The sequence below is a fragment of the Catharus ustulatus genome, chromosome 2 (genome assembly GCF_009819885.2).
Source record: "Catharus ustulatus isolate bCatUst1 chromosome 2, bCatUst1.pri.v2, whole genome shotgun sequence".
In the NCBI taxonomy this organism is placed as follows: Eukaryota; Metazoa; Chordata; class Aves; order Passeriformes; family Turdidae; genus Catharus; species Catharus ustulatus.
In genome coordinates, this window is record NC_046222.1 from 10940326 (window position 1) to 10958571 (window position 18246).

Below are 18246 nucleotides of genomic sequence, written 5' to 3' on the forward strand. Positions count from 1 at the left end.
TTCTAGATGAATATTGAAGTACAGGAAACTGCAGGCCACATCCTCTGCCAGTCCTGCCCATACACTGTTACTGCTTTTTTCCCAGCAATGACATATATCCTGACCACTGTTTACTTTGGGGTATTTTGGTTTTCCTAGAAACACAGTACGTAAGTCAACTGCTCTTAAACAACTCTCAAAGAATTAAGAGGCAACTAATGTTGATTTATGTCACCTTGGTGGTTGTGCTATGTTATTTATCAGAGAGCACAGTTATAGTGCTGTGGCTGATAGTCTGGTTTCTAAAAATGCCTGGATAAGGTGGTTCAGGCAGACTTCTTGAAATGCTCCTACTTGCTTAAGAAAACAAACAAAACCTTGGATTTGTTACTGTAAGCAAAATGAATATTAATATGCAAATATTCCCTTCAGAAGATTGCTCTCACTTGTTTTAAAATATTCTGCCCTTAAGGACTTAAGCCTGGCTAGTGAAGGAAACCAAGACAGGGAAGAAAGGAAAATTAAAAGAGTATTCTCCAAGTTGCTGAAAATGTAAAAGATGCTTTAATCAAGGGAACACACAAAATACATCAGTACTGGAACAAGCCACAGATATAATTTTCCTTTGTAACGAAAGTTAACCAAGAGTTGTGACAGTCCTCAATGAGACTATGTCTTGATGTGAGCATCAAAATGGGGAACCTGGTCATCCTAACCAGCCTCCTGCCAAGGGCCAGGTGAGAGAGAGCTGCTCTTACCCCACAAACACTCTGGACCTTTACTTCCTGCTGAGAAAACAAAATTCCTCAAATATCAATAGCTTTCTAGAAGAGGAACTTTAACATATATGATAAGACACAACTTTCTGAAACTGCTTTTGAAAATAAAGAATAATTAGCTGATGACTGAGAAGCATGATGATAATATAAATAAAGAAAAAGTAGAAGTAAAAGGAGCAGTAATATGATTGTAGAACCACCCACTGACACAAGGAAAATAACCCAAGGTTCACTCTAACCTTGTTCCAGTATTTTTTCTGTCTCTCTAGGGGAGACAGAAAACACCTCCTGAAGCGTCACCTGCAATCCCTCCTTTCCCCATCTACACACACATGGCTTTTACAAGTATCATTATTCTTTCTCTGAACCCCCCCACTAAAGGCCCACAGGTATTTACACCATAAACCAGGTTCTTAAAAATACTTCCCAGATGTTGTCATCTGTTCCTGCTTATTTACCAGAGTTCAAATGGATTTTGACAAACAGTCTTTCTTCAAGAGGCAATGCAGTAAAGCCCTTTAATGACAGAACTATGTGTCATCTTTGCCTATAAGCATAAATTTGCACAGCGGGCAGTGCGGTGAAAACAGCTTATCATCAACTCATCACCTCTCATCATTGTTAGAATGAAATGCAAATGGAAACCAACATCACTTCAGTCATGGCTGTGAAAATTAGCATCTGTGACATTATCAGTGGCTCATTTGTTATGCACTCAAAATTTCAGGGGGAAAGAAAAGAATATAAAACTTCATAACTCCACCAGTCTTTACCTTTGAAATAAAATTAAAACCTTCAGCTTTCCCCACTCAAGGATAAATCCTAGTTAATATTCATTAACACCGAGCAATCTCTTCACTGCAGATCTTGTCCTACAAAGATCTAATTATGTCTTGAATTATTTTTGGTGTTTAGGTTTCCTGTACCTATTTTCTTTATTTATTTTTTTTTATTAAGTATTCCCCATTGGAGAGGCATGAGCCACTGTCTGAAAAAAATGTGGTACCAAAAATCTTGTTTATAGCTGCATTACAGGCTCCAAACACTTATGCAAGCAATAAACTTTACTCAGATAATCCTGCTGAAATCAATGGGATCACAGCTAATTTATTCATTTAAGTCAGAATCAGGATCAGGCCTTCTGTGAAGAATATATAAAAAGGTGAAATTCTGGCCTCATCCTATGGCAAAAATGTGCATTGATTTCAGCAATGTCAGGGTTTCATTTTAATCTTATGAGAAGTAAAATTACTGGTATGAAATTGTACTGGGGAATAAATTTGCATATTAAAACGTCTCCTCCCATTGGATTTGCCACTCTTTTCTCATAACCCTGAAAACAAATACTGGTTTATTACCTAAGTAAGCAAATATTGATTTAATTATAAGCTTGGACATCTTTTTGCCTAAACAAAATGTAGAGGCATTGACCCTGAATTGTCTTACACACCAGAAGTAAGCTGAGTTTAAAGCACCAAGTGCAGAATAAAGAAGCAGAATAAAGAAACAAAAACGTCTCAAACCTTTAGCATAAACATAGATCAAGTGTCATGTAGAATAATGACACAAGACTTTCTTCAGTCAAGCCAGAAAAAATGGCACAGAGTCATCTTTGCTTCACGTTGAAGTAAAGCCAAGAATCATCAGGCAGTTCTCAAGTTTGCTGTGTCCGGAGGAAAGGGGAAGAGAGAGGGAAAGGAGCAGGTTCTGCCCAGCACATTACAAGTGCTGGCAAGTGGGCAAGACAATGCAGGGTTGTTTTACAGATTATTTGCACGTGGACAAATGTGTAAAACAGTGCAAAGTGGGATGCAGGATAGCTGTGAAGTGCTTTAATTGGTTTTTATGTGTAAGGTGCTGCCTGAAGGATGTACAAAGGAGAAGACTAGAACCTGTATAATTTGTTAGAGTGTTTTTTCTTACCATCATTCTAAATCCACTTCATTCCACTCCCCAGATGCACTGACATCTGTAACATCATAAGGCTCAAAGAGGCTGAAATCCAGGTGATTTCAGGACTCTTTCCTTCATCCTCCAACCGCTCTCCTCCTCCCCAGCCCTCTGAGGGGTGGTGGGACAGACAGACCCATAGCTGAAACACATCCAGGACACTTTTCCCCACTTGTGTTCCCGCTCTGCAGTGCTGCAGGATTGCAGAAGCCACACGCTGTCCCTGCAGCGAGCTGCTCCAGCCATCAGCGTGACCATGGACCTCAGGGCTTTGTGCAAGACCTACTTTGTGTGACCTCAGCTGCCCACAGATAATTCCACAGCTCTGAGCAGCTATGCCAAGTAAGCCAAGCCGTGTCTCATCTGGCAGAAATGAAAGGAGGGCAGGTAAGGACTCCCTGAAGGGAGGGATGGGAGATGCACAAGTTCTGTGGTGATAGAAAGTCATTTGAGGTCCTGGATAGACACATAGGTTGGATTAGATACGCTTGGAATAGAGAGTTTAGCCCTTCAGATGGTTGAATTTCTTCAACGTTAAGCAGGGTATTTTTAACCCTTAAGACTTTTCCTTTATAATTCAGCTTCCTCAGCTGTTATACAAGGAATAAATGTATGTGCAGCTACAATGATAAACATTTACAAAGGATCAGAATCCTTCCAGTATCTCCTTGGAATGCATTTCTCTCTCATTTCTCTCCCAGTTTTCTCTGGAATGACACCTGGTTTAGATGTCTTTTTGCCTAACAATGAATGTTTATTTATATGAATGCATTCAGTAGTTATATGCATACCCATGAATACACAAAAGCTGCCAGACATTCAAAGAAGTTATTAGCATGGCTGCAGCACTACTGAAATCTTACTGCATGACAAAAAAACCCTGCAAAACTATTCTTTTGTGGCATAGATCAACTTTTTCATAGTGTACACTGAGAATGCTAAAATAGATTTTTGTCTATGCAGCATCTAATATACCTGCAGAAGTCCCTTAAGCACCACAATAATAAATAAGGTAAATGCATTGCACATAGTGAACAGTGAGATACTGAACCTGTATTACTCTTGCTTTGGTCACTGAAATACCCACCACCATGAGGGGTTTTATACAGGGGCAGAAAATTGCCTTGAGAAAGGCTTTAACACCAGCCTTCTGTGATATTCCTTCATCTTTATCAAAAGGCATCAATTCATGCCACTGTTCTTCACATTAGAAAGTAATAAAATCAAAAGGGTTAAAAATAAAATATTGGTGAAGCACTCATTAACATAAGGCACAGGAATTAATACAGTTGTGATAAAGACAATTAGTCACCATGGTTAAGGTTCAAATATATTTTTGGTGTCCCCTTTGAGGGTCCAAGGCTGCAAACTCGATTTTAATTTAAAATGGAAAACAGGTCTTATGGCTCTCCCACAGGTCTGTGTGGATGTGTTGGAGACACTGGGATGTCTAAGCGGCCTAAAGGTGAGATGAGGTAGCCCAAGAGCTGCCCAGTGGCAATGGTATCGTGCCCTGTGAGCATGAGGAGGGACCAAATGTTTCTGGCACAGAGCAGGGCCAGCCAGGACATGACCTACAGAGGTGACTTGTGAAATCCTGTAACTTCTCCAAGGGGTGAGGACCTAATCTTACCCAACTCAGCATTAAGCAACTTGAGTATTTACGTTTCTACCCTGGGACGAGTTTCAAAATGTGCTACAACAAACCAAGATTCCCATTCTATGCAATGTGGGGCTGTTTGCTCCCCTGCTCCCCTGCCCTGACTGTGAGCAGCACATTCAGCAAAGGTGTTCTCCTCATGCAAAGTTTGCACAGTTCTGTGCAAAAGTGGGCCTTGAAAAATAAAAATCAGACTATTGTTAAAGAACGCCTTACTCTGGAAGAAGAGTGAACAAAACTGGTTTTTGAAAATATTTTACAGACAGGGAAACAAAGCCCACCCCAGAGTCTTTCATGGTCATTTCTTGTTTAACTGATAATGTAATTAGATATTAATTATAATTCTTCCCTGTCATTAAAAAGTATGAGCATAAAAAAATGCATACCTAACCAAGTGGTGCAATGCTTAAAAATATGTGGGGTAAATGTTATCAAAATCACTTCAAATCCACGGAAAAAGCAGTTAATTTTAATTGTTAGTGAGTCATAGTCTAAAATTGCAAGCACAATCCACAAAAGCCAATGCTATGTAAAACCAGAAGGCATCCTTGCAGAAACAGTGCAGAAATCTCCTAGGACACAGAAGTCACTAAGGGAGGTCTACTCCCAAACAATGAGAAGGTGGATCTGTAAAGTGGGAGACACGAGTTGCTGAGAGCAGAGAAATACTAAAAGGCTTTTCTAATCTCCTTGTTAAATGTTCAGCACAATAAACTGAGGCAGAAATGGAGACTGAAGTACTCAGGTCGAGCAGCAGCTGTTGCACTGCAGCCTTACAATACTCTACAGCACTTGAGCAATCCATTGCACAGAGGTCATTTTGCACCCAGTCCAGGGACTGAAAATAAATTTTGAGCATTGGACAAATCCTTATGTGTCTTGCAAAACTCTCACTTCCTTTCTTACAATTCTAGGTTGTGGAAAGTATCCAATGTAGCACATAGTCAATCTGTCCAGAGTATTTCTTTCAGGCTGATATTTTAATGATTCCCAGAGAAATTAAGATGACAAACACTGATTGCCAAGTACCCTCTTCTCCTCTGGTTATGGTGATGCAAAAGCAAATTTATTAAAATGAGGAACAAATTTAATAGCTTTTCTAATTCTTCACTGATTCTCGCTCTCCTTTCTGGGACATCATTTCTTTATCATAGATGAAACAGAGAAAGGGGATTTTGTGTGCCCATCTGCTAAAAGACTGATGCAGAGCATAAAACAACAAAGTCCAGCACAGGAATTCTTTAGCACAGCTATAGCAGCTTCACAATGATGATTCCTTGATTTGGATCTTTACTACTACAAGGTGAGTATATGCAAACAGATTCCTGAGGTTATAGCACTGAAGTACCTGCAAGTACGTAAGAAAAGGATTTAAGAGGAAAGCCTCGTATTAAAAACTGTTAATTCCTGTTGTTATTATTATTAATTGATGACAAGAATGAGGCATTCTTACCTTGGGCTTTTGACTTTTCTCCTTATCAGACACATTAGATGGTTTTCTCCTCAGCATGTTTAGCTCAGGTTAATCCACTGGATGTGCAACTGCTGTGAGTTTGTAACCAAACTAAGAGCAAGGGAGGGAACTCTGGATGTGCACATGGGTTATGCAGTTCCTCTTTCTGTCAGGATGTGACTTCACACAGCTGCCTTTTTTGCATGGGGGAGTAAACTGTACTCTTCCTTTGGGGAAGGGGTGAGGAAGGAGGGGAGGAAGTGATGGGGATAAGAAAGAGAGAGGTGCACCAAGGAGATAAGCTGAAAATTAGGGCAGGGGTCAAAGTGAGAGATGCTTTAAAACTTATCTGCTGCTGTGTGACCATCAGGCCTCAGTAAGAGTTTGGACAACCTCAAGAAAATAATTCTCATTTCCTCTCTCAGTTGTTCCCTCTCAGCCTTATGGCACTAAGTGCACCTTTATTTCCACCTGTGCTGGGACTTGTGTGTGAAGAAGGTGTGCTGAAATTCAGAGGACCAAGAGATATTATTGCTATCAGATGTGAGCTACACTCTGGGTGTAACTGGCCCCTAACTCCTCCATTCCTCTCTTGGCTCTCCAGCAATGCAATAAAAGCAATGAGGTTAAAGGTTGCTGTTTGGTAGAGAAGGGAATTACCTAAAGCCATCTTTTTCTCTTGCATGGTTAAATAAGTTCTTGGCATTCATCACAGAATTTTCCTTGATTTGCTGAAAAAGTTATGAGAGAAAAGGCAAGTCTTACAAAGACTTTAAACAAAGAGGCTGAGGGGAATGGCAGCAATCCTCTACAACCTCCTGAAAACCAGCCCATAAGCTAAAAGAAAGTGGAGCTATTAAAATAGCTTACATTCCTCATTTATTTTGCTTGAATTCTTTTTTATCTTAGAGAAGCAAATTAAAGTCTTGAGCATCCTAAGCAAAACTTCTTTGTTGTGAGTCATAGGCCACAAACCTTGCAACTATGAAATATTCCCAACCTTTTGCTGAGCAATGGAGGCAAATTCTGAGTTTCAAACCCCAAATTTTCAGGCTCCCCACAGTGCTTCAATTAAATCTTAATTTAAGATTACTACAAATGTAAAAGAAATATCTTAGGAAGTTGAAAGGGAAAGTCTCAGGAATAACTGCCAAGAAATACCTTTTTTTTTTTTTCCAAATTTTGTTATTTTTTCAAAATTATCTTTTTCCAAGCAAGTATATTCTAAGCCACCTTAACTCCTTAACTCATAATTTTGGCATAAATAAAATATCTTTTAAAAATACTCTTCTTTCTTTTGTACCATATGAATATTCCACCAGTTGTACATCCAGGGATAAGACATGCTCATGAGATGAATTCCCATTTTGGTTTGCTATTTGGATTTCCCTTTAAATGCTTAAGAGAAGTTTTGGAGGGTATTTGGGGTTCTTATGGATGGGCAGCTGGATGGACAGAGACAGACTGATGAAGGAATAATTGTTATACACTAATGGTATTATGGGGTTTTCCTTTCCAGGCCTTCTGAGATGGAGGCTGGTAAGAAGGGGAGGAGGAATTGCAGTTAAAGTACCAAAATTCTGTAAAATATAGCCCAGAACTCTCTAGGTTAATGGGTTGCAGTGGACTAAGTTTTGAACCTCAGCCCATGATGATTCACTTCACATTTTAATCAGAACAACACTAATTTAAACCAAAGTTGAATATGAGGTTTTTTAAATTGAAAATAACATATCCATCAGAGTTCATAATAATTGAGATTAATAATAATTAAATAATAATAATGGTTAAGTCAGAGCTATTTTTCCCTATATTTGAAAACACCACCTGAAACAGCAGTTCAAGTTTCTACGCAGAAGGAGGTTTTACCTTGGATATTTAATCAGCCTTAGTCATTCAGTAGGGCCATAAGTTGTTACAAAAGCTGTATGTATGTTTAACAGTAATTAAACTTGATTGTTATCTCCATAGATTTACATTGCAGTATATTGGTTTTCTTTTTAATCTGATCCAAACGTAAGGATTAAATCAGACTCTGCTGATCATTAGACTGTGATTTCCTGTCTCAGGCCACTGTTAAAATCTTCATGATTAATAAAATGGGAACTCAGCTGAAGAGTAATATATGAGCTTCCTTTCTGTAGAATATTTATTGTTAAACAGGAAGAAAGAGGCTATTTCAAGAGATATAGTACCCACCCATATCTATTTCCTTTCCTCATCCACATATCAGAAAAATTATAGCAGCTTGAAGGCTGACCTGATTATGTTCTTGCCCTTGGAAGGTTGACCCAGCAGTTTTAAAAAGTAACAAAGTGAAGAAAATCAAACATATATAACATAAAGTTAATTTAGTTAACCATTATGTTTCAAAAGAAGCTCTTTTGAATTAAAAATTAATAATAAGCTTGGTGCTTATATCCTCTGTATTTGAAGCTAATTTTTCAAAGGGGAATGAGTACCTGTGTAAAATTAAAAGAAAAATTCTTATACTTAGGTTTTTTTTGTTGGATATGGCTACATGCAGCTTATTCCATTTCCTTGCTGGACTTTGAATCTGATCCAAATCCCAGTGAAATCAATAGAAGTTTTTCAGGTAATTTTTATGGGGCTTGGGCTGACTCCTCTATGCTGAAACAACCAGGCAATGTCACTCTTTTATCTGGAAAGTCTTACGGGCAAAAAGGCTATCCACTTAAAAATAATTAAGATGACCCCATGAGAATGATTCCCACTGCCATTATATTTATAAAAGGCAACATCCCTTATAGCTTATTATTATCATTACTCACTTGTAATGAATGGGCTGTGATGAATGGTCCTGGAGGTTCAAGTGCTTTATGTGTCTCCCTCCCACATGGTATCATATTCCCTCAGGGGCTCCATCCAGTTACCTTCCCTGGGAGGAGAGATCTCTTCCAGACTAAACTGCAAGAGTAAACTTGTCCTTTCAACACTTGATTATGCTGATAAAACTAGAAAGTGAGGCATGAAGTAAATTGAAGGGTTTAGCACACTGGCCACTTGTCAAAAAGCAAATGAAATTAGACTTTCTCTGGTCCAAGTTCAACTCAAAAATACCTGCTTTCCCTAATATTCTACAACCCCAGAGTGTCATAGTCTATTTATTTTAATTAAAAGAAGACATGTTTTGAACAAGAAAGGAATCCTGCCTTCAGCCTGTGGTTTTATGGCCATGTGTCTCCCTGTGCCATCTAACTCAGATATTGCAGAAATCTCAGAATAGCAAGAGAAGCTGAGTGAATAATTTGCAGTGAATAATTTACGCAACAAATTTAATCTTTATTTCCTCAAGGAATGTTCGTGAGCAGAACACAATTTCCTCAAATGTATTAATTATGGGCCAGAATTTAGCTAGATACTTCCCTCTCCTGGTCTGATTTGAGCCAGCCACAGTTACAATCACTGCTAATCTTCAGCAGAGCTCTCTCCAGAAACTACCACAGCAAACACTCTTCAGAAACTAAAAAAAATAAGTGTGGAAAAGTGAAATCAAGCCCTCCCTCCACTCACAACAACTCATGAAAGAAAACAAAGGTTGAAGGCTGGGCTGTACCTATTTAAACAACACATTCAATTTTATTACCAAAGATCAAAGCTGTATTTTCCACTGGGATGCTGGGGAAAGGAACTGGATGCTTAAAGCCCCATCTTTAAGACATCCACATTTTCTGAAAGCTCCTCATCCAGGACTTAGTATTGAAAATGGGTCCAAAATGCTTAGGGACTTCACACAACAAGGTGTACGATTTCCTATTGAATAGGCTCCTATATGCTTTCCTCATCAGGAATAGAAAATCTACAGAACCTCAGAGTCTTAGAGACATAGAACATGATTAAAGAATATTTTAAGTATACAGTTTTGATTTGTGGCTGTGTTGACCCTATATCAAGAAGACTTCTATCCCATACAAAATATAATACTTATGAAACCTGGCTATGCAGCAAAGCGAGTAACACCTAAATTGTGCTTCAAAAACATCATTTACATTGGGTGGATTTTTAATGACATGCATAAAATGAAAAGAGTGAGAGTCTAAGCTTGTTTAAGCAACTATCAGGATGCAGAGCAGCAGAAATACCCTCATCATGCCAGGTCCCAGGAAATGTGATTTTGGCCTCTCAGACTATTTCTCTTCCTGAAAAAAATGTTACGGTGATTCTTCCTTCTTTTATGCTAATCCTTTGCCTTTAAGGTCAATGGAGTCATGAAGAATTATGGCAGGGACAGGCTATAGAACACCACTACCAGAGTTTAAAGAAGTGTCTGGTGCAAAAGAGTGGTTGATGCTCTGTGAGTAAGAAAAAGTGTCTCATTGCCAGGCCCTCAGACTGTGTCCTTGGCATGTTCCCAACACCACCTGGCCTGAAGGGAAATTGAAGTACCAGGAACTTATCTCAAGCTTTGATCCCAACACATTCCCTTGCATTAGCAGTAGATGAACAGATCAGTCATACCTACACTGTGTCAGGTTAGCCCCAACACTAATAAAAATCTATACTAGTGTGACATAAGGATTCTCAAGGAGATTGGCTTTCACCTATTGAACAAATCCCTTTCCTATTAGCTCGAAGAGTAAGAGCCAAAGTTGTGTCTATATCCTCCAGGTATTCCTGCTGAGAAAACTCAAAATCAGCAAGGTTGGTGCCTTGTAAAGCAGAAGCCACAGTCTTATCCAGCATCCGTGTAATAATTTGCTACAGAAACGTGCGTCACTGGTGGTTTTCCTGTACAATTCCTGTACTCTGCAAGCAGGGTACACTTTACAGGCTGTGATGAAGAGCACAAAGCCACTGGCAGGATGCTGCTGCTGTGAGTTCAGACGTGCAGGGGAGCAGCCACGCTGTTTCTCGGAGTGAATGTTAAAATCAAGGCTACACTGCAGTGCTCATACCTAGAACATCTCAGTGGATTCTGTTAGTGAACACTGTGATTACTAATCAGCTACAAGGGCATTTTATCCCCCAGAATTTGCAGGTTTGTATGACTTGTTTTATAGTCATCCAGCTGAAGCTCAGCCTCCCAGAAATGCACTTACAGATAAATAGTGATGGTTGCCTTGTACATCTATTTAAAAAGCTCAGATATGAGATTTTCAATAAAAGAAACTGATATAAAAATAAATTTAGGCTCTCTGTTTTAATTTCATACACAAAACATGACATGCTTCCTTTGGTATTTAGAAGACCAGCTTAACACAGGAGCACTGACAGTGCAGCAGGGGATTTTTTCAAGGTATGTACATGATGTCTGCCAGCCTATCTCTGATTAGAATCAAGATCAACAGAAGTAAATTCTGATTAACTATAATGCCAGCCTGCTGTCAGAACACTCTGCAGTTGGAACCATCTTCTCCCAGTAAACATCTCCTGCTGAATTTCTTCACTGGTGTCAGAGTGTCACATTGCTGTGCCATCACAGAGTTAGGACTGCTATGCAAAGGCTAACAGGAAAAGGAATAACACAGCACCCTGCACATCCATTCACTTATGGGGCTTAGATTTCATACTGATTCTAGAGGAAAATGTTGTTTTCCCTTTCTCCTTTAACATGGGTGAAAATTGCAATTTGATAGTGACAGAGAGGGACAAGATGGTTTTATTTGTAATTGGTTTTAAAAATCTATTTCTACCCGTTTAAATGATGTGATACCTGACTGATAGCCAGCAGAAACAGAATCTTCATCATGGAGGAAAGGTGATGATTTGCAATCTTAACCTTCTCTTCCCTCCTCTCCTCCCCAACCTCTGTACCAGAGCTGTAGGCTTACTGTAGCAAAACTTTATTCAGGCACTAACATTACTGGCAATACCTTCAAAATCTGGCAGGATGTGGGTCAAACTGGCTCCATCAGCAGACCTGCCAAATCACACACACCGGGAATGGGGCTTGAGAGGCTGATTTTCTCTTACTTCCAGTTCTGAACCTCAGTGCAGGGCAGTCTGGCTCATGCTCCTTGCTTGTCTGGCAAGTGTAGGAGGTCACCTGGATCCATCCAGGGCAGGAGTGAGGGAGGGTGGGCAAGCTGCAGCCACACTGAGCTCCCTGACAAAAAGGAGGAGATGCTTTTCCTGCTGGATTTTGGCACCAACGACTGGAAAGGTGATTGCTGCAGCCTGTGCTGGTCATGACTAGTGCCTCTCTTGGCTCATTCAGGATCTCATGGGATGCTTCAGGCTGTGGCTGAATGGTCACAACTGAAAAAGCTGCCCCAGGTCAGCTGAGCCTCACTAACAGGGTGGGGACTTGCTCTCAGCTCCTCAACAAGAAGTGAAGCCCAGTCACCTAAATTTATTTCATTAAGGGTTTAAGAAAATGTGCTTTATCTCGGGCTGTAGGCTAAAGGCACTCACAGGGACCGTCACAGTGCTCAGTATGTTTAAGGTAATTACTTATGTGTCAGTAACTTGTCTTTGGGGAGACAAGGGAATGGAAACAGAAGGCTGTCTCCAAAACTGTGCTCTGTAGAAAGAGATTAATGTTTTTTACCTCTTCACAAACATCCCACTTTTCTTCCGTATTCCATCCACCAATTTTTCAATTTATTATCAAACTCCTTCCCCTTTCACTTCCCACAACGTATTATGAGCTTTTGACTCACATCTTACGTACCTCTTCTCTAGAGAATGTTTTTACCATCTATTCTCACCAATATGATCCTTTTTTTCTTCTATCACATGTATTATTTTATGTGATTTCTGTCTCCTTTGTCTTACTGCTGTCACAGAAAGCAGAAGCTGATGAAAAGGCAACAAAACTTTTCCTTCAAACAGCCCCATGACCTGATAGAGGTTCTACTGAGCTACAGACAGCAAACTGGAGAGGATCCTCACTCCAGGAGAAAGCTCTTAAAGTTAGATTTAGGACTCCTAGTTTAAAACAAGCTTTTTGGTTCTTTTAATATTTGTACAAAGTGGTGGGGAGAAACATTCATATTATGCTCTTTGGAGTCAAACACCCTATGAGCTGGAAAGAATAATACCTAAACCCATAAAGAAACAGTAGCCTTATATACCATACACACCCAAACTCACTAGAGGAAGAAAACAACCTTTTAAAGCCAAGGAAAGGCAGAATTGTTGCTATCTGTGATACCTGATTCTCACCCCTACACGTGTGTTTCATGGTGCAGTTTTAATAAGAGAGCTTTAACATTTACCACATTTTCTCTACTGAATGTCTGTCTAATTTAGTGCAAACTATGAATCTGAATGGCAATGTCAGAGCCTGCAAATAAACTGTTTGAACTGCTGCCCTTCTGGGGCACAAGCTGGAATGTGCATCCTTGCTCGTGCAACAACCATCTGATGTGTACAAGAACACACCAGCCCCGTTTTGCAAATGAAGCCTGAGGCAGACAAGTGAAGTGATTTGTCTAATTTCACACAAGAGGTCTGTAGCAGTGCAGGGAATTGAATCTGCATTATCTACATCCTTAATCACTGGATCATGATTCATGGGTTTAAAGAAGCTACGCTGCTGTAAGGAACTGGAGCAAGGATTTATTGTGTCATTCCAGTTCAGGCGAGCACTAAGAAATTGTGTTAAAAGTTATTTACTTTGCAATTGATCATTGACTGCATGTAATTCTCAGGGTGTGACCCTGTGGTTAGATGTGCAGAAAATTTGAGCAAATACAGCTGCAAGCAAAGTTTGGGGAGTTTGATTTCTTGTCTTTCAGACTGGAAAATCTGAACACTATCCTGCCATAATTTTTAGGGGAATTGTGTCGAAGCATAAATATGAAGAAGGAAATCTAGGTATTAAAACACTTACACAATTTAGAACTAAATATAGAAACCCTCAAGATATCTGCAAGAGTTTCTGTCTCATGATCTTACACTATCTGAACTCTTGATTTTCCTACTTCCCACACAGTTTGTCATCATTTCTTGTACTGTGCAATCAAAGATAAGTTTAAGTAGAAGCGAACAAGAAGTTTCACATCATTTAACCTAATTAATTTGGTTATTTGCAAAAAAATTATTCAGACAGATTTCTTCAAATGGACTGGAGTGTAAGCACTTCCAGCAAGAATTATGTTCAAGTTTCCAATTTGCTTTCCTTATGTATTAGGGAAGGTGAACTTCTTCAATCAATTAAGTGGCTACAGAGAAACGGTCCAGAAATTTCATTACCATACAAAAATTCCTTTCAAAATAAAAGTGAGTACTCAGATACAAATCACTGTACAGATACAAAGATACACAGATACAAATCCATTTTTTTTTTCTGAAAAGCCCTGGTTTTCCAATGATCTGCCCATATATCTGAAAGAATTTAAATAGCAGAATTACAGGCGTGTCCACTCTGTGCTCATTGTTTCATTTCCAGCCTTATTTTTCCGTCTCCATTCTTGTTCATTTCACCCACAAATATTTTTTCCAAGTTGGATGAACACCCAGTTTTCACATTAAATTTTCAGTTTCTAAAAACAAGCTTCGAATTATGCAAGACATGCCCTGCTTTTGGAGAATGTCACAACAGAAGTGCTTCTTTTAGAGGGCTTTGAAACACATTCATTATAATAATGCTGCAGCCCTGGGAACCTTAGTACCTTTCTGGCACTGAAAATCCTCACTCTTCCATTTGTGCCATTGCTGAGCACATGTGCCTTTCCCTTCACTTCTGTGTGAGGGAGATGAAAACAGAACTAATTTCTTCTGATTTATGTAAGGCTTATTTCACAAATAGGCTTTAGGGAGCACTTTAAAGTATACAAAAGCGACTTACCAAAGAGAATAACAAGCTTAATCTACACTCACAAAAGAAGCAAGCAAACATAACCAGGTTCTGAGCCATCTCAGAACTTCCAGAAAATTGATGTCCCCAGAAGAAGAGCCATTTGAATCAGCTAGAGGAGAAGACAAGGCACTGTGGTGTGCACTGCCAGCCACCACTATTCTTGTAACTTAAGGTCAGTAAAGATCCTTGAGTCATCCTCAGCCGTGGCTTCCTCACCAAAGCCTCAAAATCCTTACCTAATTAGCCACATGGGTAGCACTTTCATTTCAGCTTCATCAGGGATTCTGAGGAAATCTGAAGGTAAGCTTGTCCTGCATGAAGATGAGCACACATAAAGCGTGCACTGAGCTACTGCAAGCACAGTGAACATTAAACATTTTGGCTGCAAATGGGGAACTTGTCACCAACTCAAGAAGCACAAGATGTAGAAGATATTTAGGTTTCAACAGGGAATCTACACAGAAGTAAAACTGCATTACTTTGTGTGAGGAGATAAATTGCCTTGTAAAAATTTAAAAAGTTGCCTGATGGTTTCATTGGTCAAAATGTCCCTGCCAGCACCACGAGCTAATGCATTAGCACAACACAGCATGAAAACATAGCCTGTATTAGCTGATTCATTCAGCAAGACATCAAGCAGAGTAATGTGTTGGGTTTTGGTTTTTCGGGTTTTTTTTGGTTTTTGTAGGTTTTTTTTTTTTTTTTTTGCTTTACATGGTGTATGGGAAGAAATAATAACCTTTTTTTTTTAATTAAAACACAATAAGAAAAATGTCTTTTATACTGGACTGACAGCAGATCCACATAAGGATGATGTTGTCACAGAGTAGGTAAATAAAGCTGCAGACAGGCAATGCAATCTATTTCCTTCAGCATGCAAAAGTGCATCATTTTGGCAGTTCTAAAGCAGGCTAGCAGGAAGTCATCCTTTCACCAGACAGTTTGTTAGCAACAACTTCACTTAGCTTAATTATATTTTGACTCTTAATCATGTTTCATGAAGCAGGTAGAACTCTTCTTTTTCTTTTGAAAATTCATATGCTATTTACAAAGAATAAATCTACCAATACGTAGTTTTCCATGGTATTTCAATGATCACATTGCCCTCCATACTACATTCATAATAGTAATCCAAAATCTTTAATTTCTCTCTCTAGCTGTAGCTGTGCAGGACCTAGCAGCTGTGTCAGAAGGAAATCCATGAAATATGCTGAGGTGAATTGCAATGTTCTTCTGGAGTTATCTGTAACAATATTAAAATGTTGTGGTATTCTAAAATATCTTTTAGTGCAAATAAATTATCTGCCTCATATATACTAGCAAGTACTATCAATCCAACTTCACAAAACAGCCCAGAAGTTTCTGGCAGAAAAAGTTTGGGAAACTTTTTGGTTGAGTTAGGTATCCATGCCTCTAAGATTAATGGAAAATATTATATCATTCCCTGTATATTATGAAAATTCTAGTCCAGTATTAAAAATAGGAGAAGAGTTACCATAATGAAGAATAACAGCATCAGATTTTTCACATTTCTTAAAAGCTGCTTTAAGACTGCATGGTCAAAGTCATCACAGATGAGGACACCAAATTTTTGCATTACTATGCAAGAAATAGCAAAAATCACTGTAGGAAGTGGAATGGCAGTGGCAGATATTTGCTATCAGCACAGTGCAATGGTGCATCTTTAGAGAGGCTGGACACCCTCCCAGTTTCCTGTCTTCCCAGCACAAAGCTTGAGAGAAGAAGCCTTGCACTTGAAGAGGTAATTTTCTCTCACTTTTTGTATTTAACTGCAACAGGCCCTATAGTCTTTACCAATTTGTTGCTGTAACTGTTTCTTGAATAAAGGTCCCTGTGACAGTAGAAAAAGTAAAACTCTACAGACTGTGAAGCATCAGGAAAATGAGTGTTCTTAAATTCACTAGCATTTTTGTGTTTTTATTCTGAATCCGTATTTTTCTTCGTATTTCCAGGAAAAGAAAACATTGAAAATTTAGTTGTGGTTCTTGGGTTTTCATCAGTTAAAAAACAAAGCCATTTAAATGTCACCAGCACTTTTCTACAATAGATTTGCATAAATCTCAATCCCTACCCACTCACAAATTCTTAAAATTCAAAATAAGTTTTCACAAGGTTCTGGAACAGGGTTTGAAGGGGGAAAAAAATGAGTGCCTTTGTAGCACTGTTCCTTTTGTCTATCAGTTCCTGTATATCCCATGTCTGCAGTCTGAGGAGCATGGGGGTGTTTCCAGCTGTGTCTTTACCTTGCAAGAGAGGTGCTGAATACAGAGGGAGAAGGGATGAGTGGGTGGACCAATGGGGAGAGCAGGGTAACCACTGAAATTAGCTAGAATGTTATAAAAAGCAACAAGAAACCTGTTGAGGGCCTTGTAAATGAAGATATGGCAAGATGAAAGAGAAGCAGCTGGGGAAATTTTCATATCTTAGGAAACAAATAATGTTTTTATGTCTTAGGCACAGCTTGTCACCTGAACGTGCATGTCTTGATTGGTTTTGTTTGCTGCCTTTCAGCTGCCCTTTATCTCTTCCCTGGGCAAAGACTTTGGGCCTCAGCTTGGCTACAGCTGAGCAGGACTCTCTAACCCACAGAAAATGCATTTATACTTGGTGAGGATCTGGAACAAGAGCTATAGCTTTTAAGAGGACCACTTATTACTGACAGTGAAGCAGCCAGAGTGACCGGAGCAGTTGAAAATTGGTGTCTCAGAAAAGCAATTTGGGGATTTCCAGGCATTCTTTTCAGTGCTATATTTGTGCCAAATGAGGATTCAAAATGCAATTGAGAAAGCTCTTCTAAGGCATGTTCAGGTGTCTCTCAACAGAAAGGTATTAGCTGAAAAAAGGGAAAACTGCAGAAAACAGTCAAATTGCTTAAGAAAATTGAGCAGTCAGAAAGTCCATTAAAGCCCACAGCATTGTGGTGTGCAGCAGAAACTGCTGGCTGAAATGGAGCAGAAATCATCCCACAGCAATTCTCTGGGAAGTGCAAATACAACTTTCAGCTTTGGAGCACATTTTGCTAGAGAAGAACACCCTGCCCTGTTTGTTCATTTCCAGCTGTCCCCACCCTTCCTCCCCACTCCACTAGTCCAGGGAGCAGGGATCAGTCACTGGTATCACAGACACCCAATGCCTGCAGAAACCTCCAGGCAATATCCAGCACGTTTTGGGGAACCAAAATTATCAGCAGCAGAGGGCAGGGTTAGAGCAACCACAAGGAAGCAAGGCTGACATGGGGCAACCTGCAACCAGAACCTGCTATGTACAAAGTGTCAGGAAAAGCTAGAGTAAGGAAATGTATAAATCCAGGTAGACAATTAGAGTGTTTCTTCAACAAAAAAATGAGTGTCAAACTAGCCATGTCTCCTAGGGGTCAAATGAAGATGCTGAGAAATTACTTATCTGACTAGGAAGCAAGCCAGACCAGGAGGAAAGGAAAAACCTCAAGGTCACTGAAATGGAAGAGGACCATGGTCAGTAACAACAGGGTAAACATGATTGTGATAAGACCATAAAACTTTCCTGAGAGGAATGTGGAGAGAATGAACACAGGAATTGGCATAAAGCCTTTTGCAGTTTCCCCAAACTTACTGTTCATTCCACCACAATGTAGTACATTCACATCAGATAGAAGCCA

General features: G+C 39.4%; 1 protein-coding gene across 4 annotated transcripts in view; it reads right to left on the bottom strand.

The window, feature by feature from the left end:
- Window positions 1–18246, bottom strand: part of LOC116992504 (SAM domain-containing protein SAMSN-1-like) — a 73272-nt gene that overhangs the window by 28974 nt on the left and 26052 nt on the right. The window contains exon 1 of one of the 4 annotated variants that reach the window (XM_033052203.1): window positions 5822–5954. The exons of 2 other annotated variants lie outside the window; for them this stretch is intronic. In XM_033052203.1, the coding sequence (XP_032908094.1) occupies window positions 5822–5878 (57 nt within the window). In that variant the 5' untranslated portion in view covers window positions 5879–5954. Of the gene's footprint in view, window positions 1–5821; window positions 5955–18246 lie in introns of those variants that run through there. One more of the 4 variants, XM_033052202.1, reaches the window with a different exon arrangement.